Source organism: Haemorhous mexicanus, chromosome 4 (genome assembly GCF_027477595.1).
Source record: "Haemorhous mexicanus isolate bHaeMex1 chromosome 4, bHaeMex1.pri, whole genome shotgun sequence".
NCBI classification, from domain to species: domain Eukaryota; kingdom Metazoa; phylum Chordata; class Aves; order Passeriformes; family Fringillidae; genus Haemorhous; species Haemorhous mexicanus.
The window spans coordinates 72,221,987-72,238,708 of NC_082344.1; the positions used below are offsets into that span (position 1 = coordinate 72,221,987).

At 43.8% G+C, this 16,722-nt stretch overlaps 2 protein-coding genes across 2 annotated transcripts in view; one reads left to right on the forward strand and one right to left on the reverse strand.

The window, feature by feature from the left end:
- The first annotated feature begins 555 nt into the window (after nucleotides 1–555).
- Nucleotides 556–9,209, forward strand: LOC132326962 (probable G-protein coupled receptor No9). Its single transcript, XM_059845654.1, has 3 exons — nucleotides 556–812; nucleotides 5,385–5,561; nucleotides 7,227–9,209. The coding sequence occupies exons 1-3, from the start codon at nucleotides 556–558 to the stop codon at nucleotides 7,897–7,899; spliced, it is 1,107 nt and encodes a 368-aa protein (XP_059701637.1). The 3' UTR covers nucleotides 7,900–9,209.
- Nucleotides 9,210–10,309: 1,100 nt separating this feature from the next.
- Nucleotides 10,310–16,722, reverse strand: part of EIF2AK3 (eukaryotic translation initiation factor 2 alpha kinase 3) — a 43,073-nt gene continuing 36,660 nt past the window's right edge. The window contains exons 14-17 of the mRNA XM_059845422.1: nucleotides 15,459–15,626; nucleotides 14,822–14,923; nucleotides 12,561–12,623; nucleotides 10,310–11,516 (exon numbers count right to left, since the gene is read on the reverse strand). Coding sequence (XP_059701405.1) covers nucleotides 11,340–11,516; nucleotides 12,561–12,623; nucleotides 14,822–14,923; nucleotides 15,459–15,626 — 510 coding nt within the window. The 3' untranslated portion in view covers nucleotides 10,310–11,339. The remainder of the gene's footprint in view (nucleotides 11,517–12,560; nucleotides 12,624–14,821; nucleotides 14,924–15,458; nucleotides 15,627–16,722) is intronic.

Below are 16,722 nucleotides of genomic sequence, written 5' to 3' on the forward strand. Positions count from 1 at the left end.
ACAAGCCAGGGCACGGCACAGACTGAACAGTGGGGCTGTGGAGCAGCCAGGCTGGGCAAGCAGCCCCAGCTGCTCTGGGGGTGGCAAACATGGTAATATAGAGCCACAGAATGGTTTAGGTTGGAAAGGACCTGAAAGATCATCTAGTTCCAGCCCCCACAGTATGTGGACTTGGCATGCTGTTCAGTGGGATTTAGCCCAGCTGCTTTGATTTTTGATTTCAGTTGTTTTCTTTTCCTCTCTCTGCTCTCAGTACATTTCTATTTTTTTTTTCTGGTCTCATGCTTCATCTGATGATGCATTTTCATTTACAGGAGGGCTTTCAATTGCTGTGAAGGACTTCAGTCAATGCTTCACATTTATCCTCACCCTCAGGATTTCAGACACTTCTAATGGGCTGCTAAGCCAGGACACAGGCATAGCAGGGGGTGTGGATTTTTCCTGGAGCAAATGAAGCATAAATATTATTTCCATCCTCCCTTTCCCACACCTACAGATCATCACTGAGGTAATTCTGCTTCTCCCCTTTTGTCTCATTCAGATTTTAGGGGGAAGATGCTGACGGACAGGAATGGATCCTGGCTCTCCAATTTCTCCTCTGCTGCCTCCTCCTTTGCACGGGGAGGGGTGGGGCTCCAGGAGGTGCTGGTGGGGCTTGTCCTCACCCTCATTGACGTGGTGACCCTGCTGGGAAACACCGTGGTGTTCCTGTGCCCCGTGGTGGAGAAGAGGCTGCGCACTGTCACCTACATGTTCATCATGTCCCTGGCCACGGCTGACTTCCTGGTGGCCTGCCTGGTGATGCCCTTCAGGTGAGGAGGGGCTGGGAGCAGAGGAGGACAAATGTCCCTTCTCCCTGCTCTTGGAGCAATTGTCACCGTGGTGTTTTCTGAAAAACCCTCTTTGCCCAGGATTTTCTCCTGGGAAGCTGAGAAGCCTCAGAGAGAAATGAGAACAATAATTATCTGATTGCTTCTCCTGTGTTTGCTGCTTTGGAATGTGGCTTGGACATTGTTTACCAACAGGTGAATGTTTGATTAGTTCCATGTGAATTGTTTTTAATTAATGACCAATCACAGCCAGCTGTGTTGGACTCTGAAAGGAGTCACGGGTTTTTATTATTCATTCTTGTTAAGCCTTCTGATGTATCCTTTCTCTTTAGTTTAGTATAGTTTTAGTATAGCATAATATAATGTAATATAATGTAATGTAATGTAATATAATATGTATAGTATAACATAATATAATATATAATATAACATAATATAGTATAACATACATAACTATAATATAATATAATGTAATGTAATGTAATATAATGTAATATAATATAATGTAATGTAATATAATGTAATGTAATATAATATGTATAGTATAACATAACATAATATAATATATAATATAACATAATATAGTATAACATACATAACAATAATATAATATAATATAATATAATATAATATAATATAATATAATATAATATAATATAATATAATATAATATAATATAATATAATATAATATAATATAATATAATATAATATAATATAATATAATATAATATAATATAATATAATATAATATAATATAATATAATATAATATAATATAATATATCATATCAGCCTTCTGAGAACATGGGGTCAGAATCATCTCTTCCCTTTTCCTGGAGACCCTCACAAGCACCACAGAGCAGGGCTGGTTTTCACCTGCTGGGCTCAGGGCTGGGCTCTCCAAAGGGCTGAACTGTGGGCTGGTGGCTGTAGGTGCTTCCCTGTCTCTGCTCTGTGCTATAATCCCTTATCGTGCATGCAGACACAATTCCCAAGGGTCTTTTTCCTGCTGGACCCTGGCTGCTGATCTGAACTTGATTTCCAGCTTTGTATGAGGATCTCCAGTCGTTGCTCCCTCTTCCAGGACCAGCCCTGCATATGGAATGTAAGGAATTTATTCAGTACAAGCAGGGTAATTTAGGCTTCCCCTACATTTCATGGAGGAAGAGGCTCTGGAGAGGGCAGGTGTCCCTGCATGAGGTTTATATTTATGGGAGCTTCCCTAACCTGGCTAAAACAGAGAAACAAATGCAGAAAGCAGCTGGCTTGTGGTCCTGGCAGTCTTGTCCTGCAAAGCAGCCAGAGGTTTGTGAAAATCAGGGAGCTGCACCCTGTTTTGAGTTCTTGGGGCAGCATGAGGAAGCTGAATTATTTCCATTTTCTATGCTTGAGCTCTCATGGGGCTGCTTACTCCTTTGAATTTGGCACTGAAAAACATTGTCCCAGCAAGCAATTATAAACTGAGTTAAAAGTTCATAGTATCAGGTGAAAAAAACAAAGCAGTTAATGATGTTCTTTTGGAAAGAATTTTACAACACACTTAAATTCTATGCTTGATGAATTTAAAGTTCAGGTTCTGGAATTATAGAACCATAGTGTGGTTTGGGTTGGCAGGGACCCTTAGGGGCCATCTCACCCAACGCCTGCACTGAGCAGGGACAGAGGCAACTGGACCAGGTTGTTCAGAGCTTCATCCACCCTGGCTTTGAGCACTTCCAGGGATGGGGCAGCCCCAGCTCCTCTGGGCATCCTCACTGTAAGAAGTTTCCTCCTCCTATCTATTTTGCATCTACTTTTAGTGATGTTTTACTTAAACAACAGAAATACAAAGGGGAGCAAAGATGAGAGCGTGGCTGGTGCTTTGTGCCCCTCCTGCACGTCCTGGTGCTGCCTGGTGGGGAGCCCTGCCAGCCCCTGTGGGCTGAGGAATGGGCCCTGCTGGCTCCCTCAGCCTTGTCCAGCCCTGCCAGCACCGTGGCTGCTGTTCCACACTTTCCCACTGCTTTGGCTTCACATCTGTGCTGCTCTTCTGGATTCCAGTTTGCTCCTCAGTTGGCAGGTTATTGTGTGCCAAAGGGAAGGAAAAGAAATGATCTTAGGAGGCAGTTTGGCTCAGAAAAATGTGGCAGAAGGGAAAAACAAATTTGACCTTGGTGTCTTAATTTCATAAGAGTAAGATTTTTCTTTTGTTCCTGCCTTGACTGGTTTGCAGGGGTGAGCTTAGCTTGTTGTCTGAGTACTCCAGCCAGTCTGTCATTTCCAGGCTGAATAGTTCCAGCTATTCTTTTCCTCTGCAAGCAGAAGGGCAAGGCAGGGGTGACTTCATTGTGTGGGGTTTTTTGGCTTTTACTACTCCTCCAGCAACATGTCCAAACTGCAGAGACTTTTTACCTCAGAGAAGAGGGGTCAGGTGTCCATCACCCCATGCTGTGAGGATGTCTGCAGGCCAGGTGTGTGCAGGTGGGAACTGGGCACCTGCTCACCTGGGATCTGCGTGCAAGGCTGTCCCCACAGCAGCACATCTCCCTCTGGGAGGCCAGGGCACACCACAGGCTCTGCAGCATCTCTGGGGGTAAGGAGGGCTCTGAGGAATAGCAAAACAGCCCCCAAGTGCAGAGCTGAACCCGTGCTCCAATTCTAATGCCTCATTTCCCTTTGTAAAAGAGCCATGAAACCTTCCCATGAGTGTGCTGTGGGATCCTCCATGCTGCCCACGGTGTAGGCACAAGCTCTGCTGTAGCTTGCTTGGATTTCTGCATGGAATCCCACATGACAAAGAGCTGCTGAGGGCTGGTACCCTTCAGCAGCACTGCCCTCACCTACAGCAGCTGCTGTGCTCTGGAACAGCCTTCACAAGTCGATTTAGTGAACTGGTGTGATGAGATGTAGATCAGGCATTGTTTTCTGCCATCAGGTTGAATCTTTCCCCCTTGCTGGACACCTGAGCACTGCAGCTCAGCAGCCCTGGGCTCGCTGTATTTTACCAGCAAGCTGGGAAGTTACAGGATAATTAAAGCTTTGCAAGACTAGGGAGTTACTCATCAAACTCACTTACAATGGGGATTTCAGCAGCACCTCGGGAGCTGCAGAAAGCTGGAGAAAGAAAGAAGCAAATGGCATCTCAGAGAATGCTACAGAAACATGCATCAGCCTTCCTACAGCTGCCATATGTTCCTTCCTTCACTGCTCACTTCTCACAGGCCCCTCTTGACTTTGTTAGAAATATTTTTGGTACTGTGTCTGTTTTTGCTGGTGTGTTTACCTTGCTGAGGCTTTTATGAGCCACAGAAGGTACAAGCTGCAGGGCTTCCTCCTAGGATGTTGTTGTTTTGCATTTTTTTTAACCAAGAGTGGAAATCCTTCCTGGTTTTGAAGCATTTGATTGGGAGTTTCTTGGAGATGTCCCATGCCCCAGGGATTGGGGAGAAATCATAAAAAGACTGTGCTGTGCCAGGCACTGGGAAAATGCTGTGATAAACAAAGCTGTGCAGATAAATTTGGGGAGCTTTGTGGGGCAAAGCACCTCTCTCAAGGCACTTAGGCTGCAAGAAGCACAGGTTTGCTCTCATTCAGTCATGCCCTAGATGTGGGGGTGCTGTCACTGTCATATTTTCTGGAAAAATCCCCTTGCCCAGGATTTTTCTCCTGGGAAGCTGAGAAACCTCAGAGAAAAAGGAAAACAACATTATCTGATTGCTTCTCCCTCTTTTGCTGCTTTGGCATGTGGTTTGGAGAGTGTCTATCCAACAGGTGGATGTTTGATTGGTTCCATGTGAATTGTTTTGACTTAATGACCAGTCACAGTCAGGCTGTGTCGGACTCTAGAGGCAGTCACGAGTTTTTATTTTCATTCTTTGTAACCTTCTGTCTGTATCCTTTCTTTATTCTTTAGTATAGTTTTAGTATAGGATAATGTAGTGTAATGTAATATAATATAATGTAATATAATATAACGTAATATAGTATGTAATATAATATAAAATAACGTAATACAATATAATATAATGTAATATAATTATAATATAATGTAATATAATATAATATAATATAATATAATATAATATAATATAATATAATATAATATAATATAATATAATATAATATAATATAATATAATATAATATAATATAATATAATATAATATAATATAATATAATATAATATAATATAATGCAATATAGTATGTAATATAATATAATAATAAATTCGCCCTCTAAGAACATAGAATCAGATTCTCAATCTCTCCTTCATCCTGGGGACCCTGAAGATACCACAGGTGCTCCTTTTTTGGGTTGTGCTTGGAGGATGAATCCCTGCTGTCTGAGCTGCCCACCTTTAGTACCTGTGTGATAAAATACAGCATCTCCTCAGTCACAAAGAAATAGAAACAGAATGGTTTGGCTTGGAAGGAACCTTAGAGATCATCTTGATCCAGCCCTAGGTAGGAACATCTCTCTCTAAACCAGGTTGCTCACCCAGCCTGGCCTCATACACCTGCAGGGACTGCACAAAGAGCCCCTCCAGCTCTGATTTCCACCTGTTTTCTCTCCCAGCATCATTTACGAGGTGACAGGGATGTGGCTCTTTGGGAAGCTGTTCTGCAAAGTCTGGATCTCCTTCGATGTCATGTTCTGCACCGCATCCATTGTCACGCTGTGCTTCATCAGCCTGGACAGGTACTGCTCCGTGGTCACCCCCTACCACTACTCCAGGAGGATGTCCCGGGGCAGGTGAGTGCAGCTGCTCCTCCTTTTGGCTCCCTCCAGGCTGTCACTTGGCCATGGCCTGTCACCGTCATATTTTCTGAAAAATCCCTTCACCAGGATTTCCTCTCCTGGGAAGCTGAGAAGTGTCAGAGAAAAATGAAAACAATATTATCTGATTTGCTTCTCCTGTGTTTTGCTGCTTTGGAATGTGGTTTGGACATTGTTTACCAACATGTGAATTGTTTTATTGGTTTCATGTGAATTGTTTTGACTTAATGACCAATCACGGTCAGGCTGTGTCGGGACTCTAGAGAGAGTCATGAGTTTCTCATTATTATTTTTTAACCTTCTGTCTGTATCCTTTCTCTACTCTTTAGTATAGTTTTAGTATGCCATAATAAATATAATATAATATCATGTCATGTCAATGTCATGTCATGTCATGTCATGTCATGTCAATGTCAATGTCATGTCATGTCATGTCATATTAACCTTCTAAGAACATGGAGTCAGATTCCCAATTCCTCCTCCGTCCATGAGACCCGAAAAATACCACAATGGCCTGCCTTGATCTGAGGCTGGATGAGCTGAGATCATTCAGGTGCTGCCCAGAGGCAGAGTGATGTGGGGAAAGGAATTTTCACCATTTAAAACTGCAGAAAATGCTTAATGTGGTGCAGGAGAAGACAAGGAGGATGCAGCTGAGGGGTGAATGGTGCTCCTGGGAGAATATTTTTTGAGCTAAGGAAGGGTTGCAAAGTGGGGTAGAAACCAGTGATACGGGCTGAGATGGGCCAACAGGTTTTTCCCTGTGCAGTCATTTCACAGGAATTTCATAGGATCACAGAATGGCTTGGGTTGGAAGGGACCTTAAAGATGACCTTGTTCCATCCCCCTGCTGTGAGCAGGGACACCTTCCACTAGACCAGGTTGCTCGAGCCTTGGCCTTAAACATTTGCAGAGATGGGGAAGGACTTTGAAGAACTTCTAAGGACTAGGTGAAAGGAGACCCAGGAGGATGCATGTAGCAGTAGCCCTCCCTCTCTTAAGCTCACCATCTTTTCTGAAGTGATATTCAGGGAAAACAAGGAGAGTTCCTGAGCTCCCATGAGGAATTCATGTGAAAGGCTGAAATAAGCACTGCAGGGTGGGGAAAATCATCTGAGGGTGGGCAGAGAGGACATTGCAGCAGTGCTTTACAGGGTGGGTTCAGGCATGTTTTCCCCACTGTCACTCTTGCTGTGTGTGATTTGTGGATCACAGGCAAAGAGAGGAGGGGGCTCTGTGGCCCCCCCCTTGCAGATTTTGCCATCTGGTGTCCATCAGCTCCATCCTCATCAGGCCCCAGAGGGTGAGATAATGACCAGATACTAAAGCTGAAAGCAAAAATATCTACATGCTGTTGTTTCAAATACTAACATCTTCTGTAAAACCTTACCTCATCTTTTCTCAGCCAGCTCTGAGCACTCCTTGAGCTGACCCCAATTCTGTCGACTACAGACCAATTACCCAATTGTTAGAGATATGCAAGTCTGGACTTGTTATAGTCCAGCTTTTTCCCTTCTCCACGCCCTGCTGGACTGCTCAGCAGCGATATCCCACACAGGTTACCATGGGGATTGAAATGTACTGGATGTTCTCAGCCCAAAATTACTCAGACCCTCCCTCCCTTCTGCATCTCTTTTGCAGATGCATCGTGATGACCTGCACGGTCTGGGTATATTCCTCCCTCATCTCCTTCCTTCCTGTCATGCAAGGCTGGAATGAGATCCCCGGGGTGGACTTTGATGCGGGCAGGGAGTGCATCTTTGTCACCAACTGGGTTTTTGCCATCGTGGCTTCCGCCCTGGCCTTTTTCCTCCCCTTCATGGTCATGTGCAGCATGTACTTCTTCATCTACCGAGCCTCCCGCCTCAAGGCCACCCGCATCATGTCCCAGACGCTGGAGATCCACTACCACCCCAACAGCAAGAGGCAGAACCACCTGCAGCTGGAGAACAAGGCCACGAGGACCATCAGCATCATCATCTCCGTGTTCGTGCTGTGCTGGCTGCCCTACTTCGTGCTGAACGTCTGGCTGGCGGCCAGAGGCAGCGACTCCACCAGCACCGTGCTGCTCGGCACCTTCAAGATCATCACCTGGCTGGGCTACTGCAACTCCACCATCAACCCCCTGCTCTACGCCTTCCTCAACAGGGACTTCCAGCACGCCCTCAAGAAGCTGCTCCTGTGCAGGCGCAGGTCTCAGGTGGATGTTGGGGAAGACATGGTTTCCATAGCCACGTTTTCCAAGACCGCTCCAGAGCTGGAATACAGCGCGGCGGTGCCCAACGGCGCCCCGAAGGGCAAACCCAAGTCATAGGGGTGCAGGAGCAGCCGCTGGAGGTGGTGATACAGAAAGTGCTGGAGCACGTCCCAGTGGAAAAACAAAGGGTAGGAAAATAGGGGAAGGAGGGGCTGGAATATTACAGCTGGGGACAACACAACAAAGATGCATTTCTTCACTTTCCACAGTTTCAACAATGAGGAACTCGGATATTTGAGGGGCAATTTGTTATGTATTAATGGAACTAATTCATTCCTGGATAATTATTTTTCTAATGAGCATTTTCTAAGACAAATTCAACCTTCAAGTCTGGTAAAAAAGCCAGTATGGTACAATGTGACCTTACATTTGTGCACATCTGGTGATTTATGCCAGGTGGGACAGTGTTTCTTATCAAGCCACTGTAGCTCTTCATCACAGATTTGACCAGTTTTAGTAACTCCACATGTGCCAGTCTGTGTATGGGAATTAGAGGAGGGATGTGCTCACTTCCCAAAGAGGTACCACTCCGCTGCCTGGGCTGTTGCTTAGGGTTCAGCTCATTGGCTTCTGCAACACCTGGATATTCAGAACTTTCCATGGCCTTCTGTGAATTATCTGTGGGTTTCCTTGTTAATTCTGGAAGGGGACATTCCCTGTGGCAGACCCAGGAGATGACAAAGACTTGCTGTAACAGCAGGAGCACTGCAGTTTCAAAGCTACAGGTGGCTGAAGATGGGATGTGAACAGGAATTATTACGTGTGTGTACACTGTGGTATCTACCACAGAGACATTAAAAAATCATGATAAATGGAAATAATATTTTTACTACTCTCAAGTGCTCGTCTGGACTTCCAACTGCACTGTCTCCTGCAGGAAAGGCACAAGTGCCTCACTGAAGGGTTACTCTGAAAAGCTAGCAGAGGACTGCCCTCAGAGGTAGCAAAACGCAGTAGGAGCTGCCTGGAGCAGCTGAGCTACTGGAGATACCAGCACAAGGGTCAGGAGTTCTGTCTCAAGAGCCTGGTAGAAAAAACAGCCCTGACCTGGGGTTCAACAGTGGTTCTCCTGTGAAATGACTCTCCATGGAGAGGATGAGGTGCTCCAGACCCTGCAACTCCAGAAACAACATGGAAGTGGTAAATACCAACACCTTCTTCTGGGGGAAGCATCCCGTGGGCACAAAGGTGGACAGGGCAGAAATCTTGCTGCTGCCACCCAGGTCATTTTATTACAACAGGACAAGGAATGGGGTTTCATTCCCAAGAGCTATGGGGGAGGAAAGGAGCTGAGGGATGGCAATATCCTGTGAAAGAATGGGACAGCACAGCAGAACCTCAGGCCAAAGCCCCTTTTGCAGGGCTGTGAGCTCAGAGCTATCCCAGCTGGGGTGTTCTTCCACAAAACAGCTGGCAGGGAAGTACACATCATTCAGAGGAAAACCTCCCAGATTAGAGGAGAGCCTTTCTCTGTCAAACCCTGCAGCAATAAGGGACAAAGACAGGGACCACACACTCCAGTGCTGAGAGAAGCAAAGACTGACCAGGCAGTTCAGAGCTGAGCATGGCCAGTTGCTTTTGTGGCTGGGCAGGGACCCCACAGGGGAGGACTCATCCACCCCTTTGAGGGCAAATGTAACATCCCAGAATATGCAGACACACCTAGCGTGAACACACATGCCAGTTCTGGTACTGAAATGCTGCAGGGCCCTTGGAATAGGCAGTTACCAACATCCAGATACACAGCAAGTGAAAAATACCTTAATCCTCATTTCCTGTGCTCCACCTGTAATCACTGAGCTGGCAGGGAAGGCAAAGAGACTCCACATGTGGCCATTTCACTGTGCAGCTGATGCAAACAGGGGCATCCAGGGGAAGGGGACACAACTCTCCTGCTTTAACCCAGCTAAACACAAATGCTGTTCCTGATCAGACACTCACTGCAGCATTCTGGTTTCACCTGGATGAGCCAAGGAGAGTTATCCAAGAGGACATGGAAGACAATCACTGTAATCTACTTCTGCCTTATCACAAAGCTGCAGGGTGTCAGCTGTTTGGATTGCTGTCACAGTGTCACACCACAGCAGAGTAATCCCCAGAAGGATTTGAGTCCAGTATCTTTTTAGGAAACTGATCTCAGACACTTTAACAAATTTAAGTCTGTAAAAGAGAAAAATAAAACTGTACAAGAACAGCTCTAACAGCATAAGAATTATCCCTTCTCCCCCCTCTGGTGAGCAATTGCATCTATAATCCACCCAGTTTAGAGCTCAATTCCCTCCTTTCTCCAGATCCTGTTTCCCTTCCAAGCAGCACATGGGGTTTTGCGTCATCACTCACGCTGTGGCCAGTGTGAGACAGGGAAGCAAAGGAAGTTTCAGGAATCCAGAGCCCATCCTGCTCCCACTGCACAGGGCTGCCATCTGCAGCACACATGGATGCAGGCTTCCAACAGAAGCAACTACTATTTTGTCTTATAAATAAAAAAAGTTTATTAAATCATTTAGACTTGAAAGAAGTCACAATAATCAATGCACTCAACAATTACAGCAAGTGCATCCTGTACACCACCAACCCAAATGGATTGATTCTGTATTTTATAAATAAAAATTAACATATTTACAGTGAGAAATAAAAGCATGGCATTAGGCAATTAAATTAGCAGATTACACAAATGCCTACCAGTTGATTTTTTTTTAAAAAGTACAAATCTACAAGATTACATACGACATGTATGACTTCATTAGGTTTAAATTTTCAGAATCACAACATTTTTGTACATAATTTTGACTATGGCTCTTCCAACCACTGCCTATAAAACCCCCCATTTAATGGCAAAAGCTCCTTTTCCTTCTCTACAGCTTCATCCGTGTAAGATACATTTCCTAAGATCTACTGTAGTGCAGAAGTATGAAATTATTTCCTCTAATGACAGGCTATGGACAGTGACAATATGTACAACTGTGGTACTTTTTTGCTTTAAAAATAGTGCAGATTCCCAGTTTACCCACCAGGGACAAAAATGGAGTCAAAGTTAATTTCAAAATCATCTTCATTTCACCAAAGAGCAAGTGACCCGGATAGACACTCACTAGGCTTAGAGACTGTAATTTGCTCTATAAAAATACAGTATTTTAATTCTATTTACATGTTACAGATCTCTCACTCACCCAGCAAGCTGACATTTACAAGCTTCAAAAAAACCCAAGAAACCCCCCCAAAAAAAGGATAATGGAGCACAATATTGGCAAGCACAGCAGCTGGACCCGTCCGCTTAGGAGAGCAAAGGTAAGGAGAATGGAATGTGTAAAGTTTGGTTACTGGGCTTCCTTGGCTGTCAAAGTAAAAAAAATTCTGTCCAACACGTCTTAGACATTAAACATGGCAAAAAAAGCTGAAGTAAACTATTCCCAAGATAAACATTCTGCATCATAGGATCCTTCTGCTGAACAATCCCTGTGAAACCTGCCGAGTGGAAGAAGTGATCCTGAGGATAGTTATTTGCTTGGTTGTCTGGAATGTTTATTTCCTGATAGGCTCATTGTCCGTGACCTCTGCCTGAGCACGGGCTTGGGGGGGAGCTCCAAGTCTTCAAAGACAGGATTTTCTATGATTGCTGCAGCCTCTGGTCGTTCAGTGGGACTTGGAGACAGCATGTCCTTCACCATGGTGTACTGAAAGAAAACATGACACATATTACATGAACCAATCCATGAACTCTTCCACACTTCATGTCCTGGTGTCAGCTGTGGCTGTGTGAACTAGTGGAAAATACCCCCAGCTCCTTGCTGAGTTATTTGGGTGTTATTTGGCTCAGGAGTTAGACATGCACTAAATATTTTAAAATGTATCACTGTGCATCTCTTAAAGTGTCTTTGCTGTCACTGGACTCAAGGTTTAATAGAGTTATAAAAAACTTCACATTATTTGCAATCAAAACTAAATATATGATACAAAATTTATATGTAATTTTTAGATTCATGTATAGCCATCACATATTTAGCCATGAATTTCTCTCATGGCAAATTAGAAATTTTCCTTTAAATATACAAGTAGTCTGAATATTTGTTTCAAATTTAATCAGAATTAGTGTCCTGCTCCAGCTGAGCACAGCCCCTTCTCCCAGGCAGCCTTCAGCTGTAGAGCAGGAAAGGCTGGTCTCATTTGGCCACTGGTCTGAAGCTACCCTGAACACCTGAAAGCACCTCAGCTTTTTACTGGGGAGGTTTTGGACATCACCTTCTCTTTCCCTGCCACCACATCACTTTACAGAGCTGACTAATGAGAACACAGCACAATTTGCTCATGTGATTTCCCTCTTGGGAGGTCCAGTTTTGGAGGGGATCCCATACAGCCATGGTGCTACCACGAGCCTCCCCTTTACCTGCCTGAAGCTTTGCACTTTCTCTTTGGGAATATGGATTTGTTGCAGGAAATCATGACAGGATGTTATGTGAAATCAATGACTGTAAGTGACAAAGGGAAGCCAGGTAAAAATGTATTCCTGGAGGAACACTGTGACAGAAGTGTCACTGTGCCCACTATTGCAACATTATAGCTTTGAAATGTAGAGAAGTACTGGGATAGGGAAATGCATCTTAATAACATGAAAGCTACCTGCTTTCTCCATTTTCACCTACAAAGCAACTGGAAAGCAAAGGAAAAAAGCTACAATTACTAATGAAAAGGCTATAATTAATAGCATCAGCTGTACCTACCTCTTGTGCATATTTCTGAGTGAACAATGGTGGAAAATTCAAATTTCGAACATCACTTAAGGTCTGCAAAAATATGAAGAATGACATGTAACTTTTCCAAAATATCATACCTTAATAATGTTACCCTACCCTTCAAAAAATATGCAAATTATGCAAAGAAATCAGCCTGCTTGAAAGAAAATCCTTTGTTTTAAAGTGTTGCTTTAGTGGTTAAAAATCACAACCTAGTTGAACAGGTGAGTTGCTGCTTCCCTAGGTATTGAGAGTGCAACAGGAGGAGTTGTGCTACAAGAATTGTCATCTCTGCAGTTTTAAATCAGTTAGATACATGAACTTGAACTTTCTCACTTTAGCTGAACAAAATCAACAAATTGTGCACCACCCATAACTCCAGGATGGCCTACACCTGTATTAACACACATGAAATGATTGTCTCTGCATTACCAGTGTAAGCACCTGTCTTTGTTTAACATTTAAGGAGGAATGAGAAGATTTATCAGCAGTTTGGAGAGCAGTTGTGTTGGGTATTTCTGTGCTCCTTTCATACAAAGGCCACTGGCTCCATCTACTGACAGTAATTTTCTCACACTCAGCCAGAAGTACAATATTTAGCACTTCAATTTTTTTTGACGGATCTCCTTTTACAAAAGTTTAAGCACAAAATACAAAAGTTCTAAAGTTAAATCAAAATTAATTTCACTATTATTCCACTGGAAATATAAAGTGACCAGTTAATAGTGATGGGCAACAGCCAAACTCCTGTTCAAGAGAACTGAGTTTGATGACATTAAAATGCTTCAGAAAACTTTTCTCCTTTCTGTCAGTTCAGTCTGCATTTAGTGATCTGCAGCATGTCAGTTGGAAATAAATTGCACTGCTACTGACTAACTGCTCACAGCTTGAGACAGAGGCAGCTCTCACGCTCCACCTCTGGGGATTTTTCCAGCCAGTTGTCACAAATTCCTAGAATTTGCTGGGTTACTTGGTCAGGCAGAGCATGTTTTGCTTCAGCAAGCAGTGCTAATAATGCATGGCTGATGCCAGTGAAAACCTCAGTGTAACAACTCAGAAACAGCTACTGAAGCAGCCAAACTCCAGAACCCAGCAATGAAAGGGCAGGGGTTTCTTTTTAGCAAAAAGAGTGAAATTACAGTGAAAATCCTGGAAAGTCAGGGCACTCTTTTAACACTCTCTTCAAGTAAAAAATTCAAATTAGATGGAATTTAGGTTTCATTCTGATCACTTGCTTTGCTTCCAATTTTAGGAGAGAAACTGGAAAGGCAAAGCCTGTAATCACTGCTGCAAGAGATCTGAGAATCCAGGATGGCTCTTTTGCAGGTATTTTTTTTCAGTAAAACTGATTTAGAGAAACTGAAACTGATTTCAGTGCCAGAGGTTCAAATTAAACACCAATTCCTCCTCTAGACTGTACTCTTTGTGCCATTAAAAGCCAGAGCATCTTAATCAAGAGAATGCAACAGATGAAGCACTTGGTCAGGCTGCTGTTCAAGTTGTTTTTTACTTCATCTTCACCCGAGAATGTAATGCCCCCAAGCACATTCAAATGATACATACAAGTTTTAATGACCCTTTCTTTCCTAAACAGGTCACTGGTTGTCACAGAGGAGAGACCTTTCTGGCTGTAGCCCCTGTTCTCCATGAACTTGCTCCTGAGCAAGATGGATCTCACATTTTAACAACAAGCAGGAGCTGTAATGCACCATCAAACATCCCAAATTCACATCTGCTGCAATGAAAGGCAGCAGTTATGGGAAGACTCTGCTTGAAGCTGAGCAACACTCACAGCTCAGATGCACTACAGGAAAAGGAACAGGCATTTTTCACCAAGTGCTCTGGGTGAAAAAGCACTGCAGATGCAAATGAAGGAAGAAATAATCAAAATGCACAGCATGGCTCCAATTCTTGAATGTAAACCAAGCTGGTAGGCTTAAAGTCACAAGCTATATTTATTGCTTGAGTTCTTGGATATTGTAGTTCAATAGTTTCTCTTACTTGGCTTCACAACAGAGGAGCTTTGTAAAGAAATTAAAGCCTCAATTCAACCACAGACATTAGGAAGACTGCACTTTATTTTCAGTGATTCAGGGGGTCTGTACAAGGCTGATAAAGAAGCTGTGCTCCTAGCTGCAAGGCTCTTCTCCAAAGAAAACAGGACAGGAACCTCTTTGCCAGCATTTCACCAAGCAAATAGCTGTTTTACACAAATGCTCAAACTGAAGATAACCCAACACCACACATACCTTGACCCTCTCCATCTGTGTGCTGAAGGGGTAGAGCAGCTCGAAGAGAATCAGTCCCAGAGAGAAGATATCCACCTTGTGTGAATAGGTGTTGCCACAGATCTGAGAAGGCAAAGTCAGGGTCAGGGCAATCAAGGTACTGCATGCAATCATCTACAAAGTAAACATCACCCCTGCAAGTTCACCCGTGCAAGTCACCAGCTCTGTGCAGAGCTGGAGGCTGCAGCACAGGAACGTTGGTGAACTTCAGCAATGAGCACCAGGGAGCAAGGTTCTGATCCTCAGCTCCTCTGTGCTGCAAAGCAAAATATTTCACCTTGCTTAACCTCATGCACAAGAGTGTGTCCTTCCTCAATTAAGTGGAATCTTTTACAGTTGCCTTCCTATACTGCATTAAAAGCAAGAAAAATGAATGCATTCAGTCTGAATAATCAGCCACTGTTTTTGCTATAACAAATATATACATTTAAATATTCATTTTGGAATTCAATTTAGCTCAAAACTCTTATTTTGATGAGAGAGAATTTAAGTGACTTGATTGCAATGGTTTACTAGGAATGCCTGATCTTCGAGCTCCCAAAAATTCAGGGCTCTTCTGGGCACTGCCAAGCACAGCTTGAGAGAAGAGAGCACAAACCTGTTCCGGGCTCATGTAGAGTTTGGTCCCTACTTGTCCTGTGTGCCTGGCATAAGCTGGCATTGGGGTCAGAACTGATTCCTCCTCCTCATCTTGGTCCATAGCAGTCACCAGTCCAAAATCCCCAACCTTTACTATGTCATCCATTGTGAAAAATATATTGGAAGGCTGAGAAAACAGAGAGGTAAAAAGGAAAAAGTAATTAACAAACAAGTGTCTGTGTTTCAGTGGTTGTAACACTTGGTTCTAACTCAAAGCTGTCAAGGTTAAAAACACTCATTAAAGTGCTGAAGAATAGCAGTTAAGAATTCTAACTATTCATGAAAAAGGAATTTCTCCTGCATTAACCATTGTCTCTTCCTGAAGCTCAGATTGCTCATTTCTTGTCATTCACCAGAGGTTTACCAGCAGCACACAGCTCTGCTGAGGAACAGAGAGTCAACACTGCTGGGAACAGCACAGGTGAGTGATCCAGCCCACATGACACTTTCACACCACATGCTGCAGTTCTATCTCCTGGCCTTTCTTAAGTGCTAAAGTAGTTTGCTGTATTACTAACCAGCCCACAGCACATCATCTCAGTGTTAAATTATAGATACAATGGGAACAAGGTCTGCTTTTCAGTGTAACTGAGCAGTTTAGCATGGGAACAGCTGTTTGCATAACAGAATTAAAAGTTTATTTTTGATAGAAGCTTAAGAACTTTGCAATTCATAGAGGCAGCAACAGTGATGATCTGGCTTAACCCTCCTTTAGCTTGTTTGCCATACACCTCCATCCTTGGCTTAGCCTAATGATAAAAGAGACTGGAACAGAATTCTCCCTTGGCCAATGGTGCACATCCAAGACAGTTTTTCAAGAAATTTGCTTCCTGGCTGATAGAACAGCACCCACCAAAAGAATGATTATTCCCTTGAAATATAACCACTCCAGCTGGGTTACAAACACAGACACAGAGGGGAAGAAGAACAGATGGATCCTGCAAGGGGAAGGAAGCAGCAGGATGCTGCACAGGGCCAAGCTGTGAAGAGGCAGGTGGGGCTGGGCAGGGTCCTCTCAGAGCTCCTGGGCCCTCAAGGCTGGGAGAACATGGGCTATGCTTTGCTGACATCAGCCCTGCAGCAGGAGCAGGCAGACAGACAGAAGGCAATAGTTTTCCAGAAGATAAAGGACCTTATTACAAAGTCCACCTGACTTCCTCAGTTAAAGACAAACCCTTGTGTGCACAAGAAACAAGACAGAGAAAAGGACTCTTTTCTGAGGA

Excerpts from the sequence above, each read along its gene's own strand:
- LOC132326962 (XM_059845654.1), top strand. The coding sequence starts at position 556 with ATGCTGACGGACAGGAATGGATCCTGGCTCTCCAATTTCTCCTCTGCT. Across the intron at positions 813-5,384 it reads TGCCTGGTGATGCCCTTCAG|CATCATTTACGAGGTGACAG; the intron begins GTGAGGAGGGGC and ends TTTCTCTCCCAG. Across the intron at positions 5,562-7,226 it reads AGGAGGATGTCCCGGGGCAG|ATGCATCGTGATGACCTGCA; the intron begins GTGAGTGCAGCT and ends TCTCTTTTGCAG.